This window comes from Pan troglodytes, chromosome 17 (assembly GCF_028858775.2).
Source record: "Pan troglodytes isolate AG18354 chromosome 17, NHGRI_mPanTro3-v2.0_pri, whole genome shotgun sequence".
In the NCBI taxonomy this organism is placed as follows: domain Eukaryota; kingdom Metazoa; phylum Chordata; class Mammalia; order Primates; family Hominidae; genus Pan; species Pan troglodytes.
Genome location: NC_072415.2, coordinates 84440761 through 84445932, shown reverse-complemented (window position 1 = coordinate 84445932; position 5172 = coordinate 84440761). Strand labels below are relative to the sequence as shown.

Here is a 5172-nt window from a genome sequence, read left to right as displayed (position 1 = left end):
AGTGAGATTTGAGTATTTACCTCTCTGTCCTTAAAACCCATGCTCAGTTGCCACTGCCACATTTCACCTTGCAGCATCAGGCATTATTTACTCACTTGTGATGGAGACGATGGTTCACTGGACTCTCCTCCTGCCCTTACTCCACTTCCATCCCCACCACCTTCACACACCTCCCCAATGTTGTCCCACCATCATTTTGCTTACATCAGTGTTCAATGTTTATATCATTATGACTAAAGATTATCCACAGCTGAGCCATGCATCTGCTCTGCAAAGTTTTGTTTTCCCTGTACTTCCTAAGTGTCTTTTTTGTTTGCTTGGTTTTCATGTTTTTATTATGAATTCAACCTCAAACTACTTTCCATTTGTCCGAATCTCCTGTCAAGACATTCAGACACCAGTTCTGCTATCCTGAAGACGTCTCCCAGGTCCTCCTACCCCACTCCATCTGAGGGTCACCCTCTAGGCCAAGTGAGCAGCTAGATTCCGAGATGGCCGTTCACTACTGTGACACACATTCTCCTCCTCTCACTTCTTTCCGTATTCCATAGCTTCACCTTCTTGGATTGGTGGAGCACATTTCAGTGTCTGTCTGAGAAAGGGAGCCTGGGAGTTCATTTATTTTAGACCTTGCTTCTCTGAAATGCCTTGAGTCTGCTGTAATACAATCTGTTTGGCTGGACATAGACGTCTAAGCTGAAAATGTATTTTTCCTTTAGAATAATGAAATTAGGCACCATCGCCTCTGAGTTCCTGCTATTGCCTAGTGAAGTGATTTTGATTTCTGCTTGTTAGATGTCACTTACGCTTTTCTTTCTAGACATTTGTAGTTTTTTTGTGTGTACAGCGTTTTGAACCTTCACCATGCTATAAAATTTCATTCATTATAGTGGGTCCTTAATGAGTCTTTCTATCAGGAAACTCATGCCTTTTACTTGAGAAATTTTCTTGAATTATTTTTTGATTATTTCTTCTGTTTTAGATATTATTTTTATGTTTTTATAAAAATGTTAGGATATTAGGCTTTCTGGAACGATCTACTTTTGTCTTATCTTTTCTCTCCTCTTTTCTGTTCTCTTTTTGCTCTATGTTCTGGAGATTTCCAAATCTTTATCTTCTAATTCTTCTATTGAGTTTTTCATTTTGCCATTATCTTTTCATAGCCAGGAGCCCTTTTATTGTTATTCCCTGAGTGTTCCTGGATCTCCTTCTTCTTCACAGTTGGTAACTGGAACCAAGAAGCTGATTAAAGATGTGAGGATTTGTATGGGTTTGGTGGGTGTAGGGTTCTCGTGGGGTGATCTGCTGAGCTGCGTAATTGGGGACCCACTAGCACCACTACCTGTATTTAGGAAATTTCCTCTTGAGCTGGTCAGGTTCCCCAGAAAAGCATTTTTCAGTCTGTTGCCTGGAGGACTTGGGCTTGGCGCTAGAGTTCCAGGAGCAACTTGGAGGAAAGCCGAGGCCCTCTGAATGAGCCAGGGTTCTCCAGAGGAGCAGAGCCAGCAGGAGACTGGCTCACACCACCACGGGAGCGGTCAGGTGTGCATTCAGCAGGGCAGACCAGCACCTGGAGACTCAGGCCAGAGGGCATGTTGCAGTCTTGAAGCAGAATTTCCTCTTTTCTGGGAAATCTCAGTTTTTGCTATTAAGACTTTCAACTGATCCAACCCATATTATCAAGGGTAATCTGTCTTATTGATCGTAGGTGTTCACCACATCTACAAAAGATCCCATGGCAACACTTAGGTCAGCATTTAATTCAGTAACTGGGTACCATGGCCTGGCCAAGTAGGCAAAGAGGCAAACTATCACAGCCTCCCTTTCCAATTAAATAATTACTAATTCATCAATAATTAATTCAATACATGTTTATGGAGCACCTGCTCTGTGCTGGGCACTGCTGTCGGCCTTTCTCCCCTCCCCTCAGAGCGTGCTCCAGCTTTCAGCCATGTAGTTCTCCCAGCCCAAGAGCCTGGATCACGTCTGTGGAGAAGAAACCCCAGCCTGTCCGTGGCAGCCAAGTCACCTACATAGCAGAAGCAGGAAAATATGAGCTTGCTCTTTAGACAAACCTCCGGCAATGCCTTACTTCATCCTACTGCTTCCTAGCCATGCAAAGTCACCCATCAGCTGGCCAGGATGCTGTCCGGATTTTAAAATCACCTTGCCACTGGATTATATCAACTACGTTGTAAGTACATTATCAGTGCCCATTGTCGTCAATTTAACATTGTCAGTGTTTCTCACAAATTAAATAGTATTTGCAAATCTTGAAGGATTTTCACTTGGAAAAACTAAACAACAAACTTGCATTTCTGTGTAATTAGAAGTAATAAAATAAAATTTCCTTACTTAGATCCACTAACTGAGCCTTACCTTCCCCTAGTTAATCTGATTTAATGAAGTTTTGCTATATTATAGGATTAAACACATGAAGGCTTTTATTGGATTGACTATCATCTGAAATGTCTTTTTCTCTTCTCAGTGCTAAGCCTAAGTGCTTAGTATCATGAAGATAAGAATCATGAAACTCAGATTTGCTGTAGCTGCATCAAATTGTTAATATTATTAAGCAAGCTATATGGAATAAGATGTTCATCACAGCATTATGTAAAAATGGCAAAAATTATAAGCAACATAAATGCCCAATGTTAGGGAAATATAAGTTCACAATGAAACATTTTCACCATGAAATCGGAAACATAGTCATTGACACAGTAATTATGTGGATTATACGGGCAACATGGGAAGCTGGTCATGATATAAATTTAAGTTGAAGAAAATCAAACTGCAAGATCACCAGAACACGATGAGGAGAACTATTGTCTTTTGCATGTAAAAAGTAAAAGAGAAACCACAAAACCGTAACAGTTGGGTCATAATGGTGAGGTTATGAATAGTTTTCTCCCTATATTTTCCAAGCTTTCTATAGCATGTCATATATAATGTGTTATATGACTTATTTAGTATTTTACCCAAAACATATTCATTCAACCAATACTTATGAGAACTGTGCTGGATGCTTCACTTCTTCTAAAGCAGGTATTTTTTCTGTAGATAATTCTCTGGTGGTCTTATTTAGCAAATCAGAATACTCCAACCCCAAAGGCTAATGTAATTATGTAATCACATTATATAATTTCTGCATTATGTAATTTTTATGCCTAATTAAAATAAGAGTTGTGACATACAGGGATTGAGAAGGACTTGGAGCACTTTAGGGGGAGACCTGTCGGGGGACCATCTGCCCAGCATGAATGAGCCAGTCCCATGAAACCTGGGGTTTTGGCTGCAGCTCTCTGCTCTCTGCTGTGGTGCCCTTGAGGTGGGAGTTGAGACTCAACATGTAGGGCAGGGCTTAGACACTGGACCAAGTGGAGGACTAGCTAAAACTGGAATGGGGTTGAAGCAGCTTTCCATAAGACATAACCACCAGTGTGCCATGTCAGTTTACCATTGCCACGGCAATACCCGGGAGTTACTGCCTTTTTCCATGGCAATGACCTGACAACCCCAAAGTTACTGCCTTTTACCTGGAAATTTCTGCATAAACCACCTCTTAGTCCACATGTAATTAAAAGTAGGTATAAATATGACTGAGCAGTGACGTGACATGCAGCCTGCGGTCTGTACGGACGTGCCCTCGCTTCTTCCTCTTTCTCGACTCCATCTTCGCAGTAGTGGCAGCTGGGACCACGGTTCAGTCACCAATATGCAGCTCTTTGTCCACGCCCAGGAGCTACACACCCTTGAGGTGACTGGCCAGGAAACGGTCGCCCAGATCAAGGCTCATGTAGCCTCACTGGAGGGCATTGCCCCGGAAGATCAAGTCGTGCTCCTGGCAGGTGCACCCCTGGAGGATGGGGCCACTCTGGGCCAGTGCAGGGTGGAGGCCTTGACTGCCCTGGAAGTAGCAGGCCGCATGCTTGGAGGTAAAGTCCATGGTTCCCTGGCCCGTGCTGGAAAATTGAGAGGTCAGACTCCTAAGGTGGCCAAACAGGAGAAGAAGAAGAAGAAGAGGAAGAAGAAGAAGACAGGTCAGGCTAAGCGGCGGATGCAGTACAACCGGCGCTTTGTCAACGTTGTGCCCACCTTTGGCAAGAAGGGACCCAATGCCAACTCTTAAGTCCTTTGTAATTCTAGCTTTTTCTAATAAAAAAAAAGCCACTTAGTTCAGTCAAAAAATAATAATAAATAAATAAGACTGCAGAACTGCCTTGAACTGCTACCCTCTGCCTCTGCAGGAACAGTCACGAAGCTGTCACACTGCTGCTTCAGTTAAGCTGTTTCCTCTGGCTTGCCCTTGAATTCTTTCCTGGGCAAAGCCAAGAACCTCACAGGCTAAGCCCCACTTTGGGGCTCACCTACTCTGCATCCCCCTCACACCAGGCTGGCAGTCAGTTCATGGCCTGGGTTTGGAATCCAGGTGATTGTAGGCAGCAGGTCCTAGGACCTGACCCCCAGTGCTCCTCCCCTGGCCTCGTGACCATGTTATCTCTGACTTTCTCAGAATGCAGGCAGACCACACTAGGATTCATTCCATCTCCCACAGTCTAGGAAAACATTTGAAAGACAAAGATTAATGACTAGGGTTAGGGATCCGGAAAGGAAGGCGAAAAACAAGAGGAAAGAATTTGTTGGTGGGTGTCAGATGATACCTGGAGCCTGCAGGAACTGCATCCTCTACAACGAGCTGAGCAAACACTTCCTGAAGAGCTAATTTCACCATGAGGCCGGCTTTGATCCAATTAATCTGGAGAAGTTGTGAAGATCACAGGTTCATCATTTCCTCCCCAGGTTCAGACTCTGTCACAATGAAGACAAGGAATGGAATGGTAAGTGTCATCTCTCTGGACAGTCTACGGAAAGCCCCAGGACCAGGCTTAAAGAGCCTGGGCCCTGCTGGCAGGGAGGGGAAGGCAGCTCTGCCTTTGTGATTTGAACAAAACCAAGGCTGTCCTCACCGAGCGTAGCTATGTCACTTCCACTGCTTTCCTGGCAGAGAAATGGGCTGTGTTCCCCAAACTCCATGCAGAGAGCTCCAACCCCAACCTTGGCTTCCTCAAACTGAAACCAGGTTCAGGAACTGTATCCTGCTGGGGGTGCCCAAACTAAATCTGACAAAGGAAGGGCCAGGACTCCATGGATTTAGGAACCACTGTCATTGAA

General features: G+C 44.2%; 1 protein-coding gene across 1 annotated transcript; it reads left to right on the top strand.

The window, feature by feature from the left end:
- Positions 1 to 1799: 1799 nt before the first annotated feature.
- On the top strand, positions 1800 to 4807 carry LOC468581 (ubiquitin-like FUBI-ribosomal protein eS30 fusion protein). Its single transcript, XM_063796134.1, has one exon. The coding sequence runs from the start codon at positions 3617 to 3619 to the stop codon at positions 4127 to 4129; it is 513 nt and encodes a 170-aa protein (XP_063652204.1). The 5' UTR covers positions 1800 to 3616; the 3' UTR covers positions 4130 to 4807.
- Positions 4808 to 5172: the final 365 nt, after the last annotated feature.

Bases quoted from the DNA above. Each gene is read 5' to 3' on its own strand.
- LOC468581 (XM_063796134.1), top strand. From the start codon at position 3,617: ATGCAGCCTGCGGTCTGTACGGACGTGCCCTCGCTTCTTCCTCTTTCT.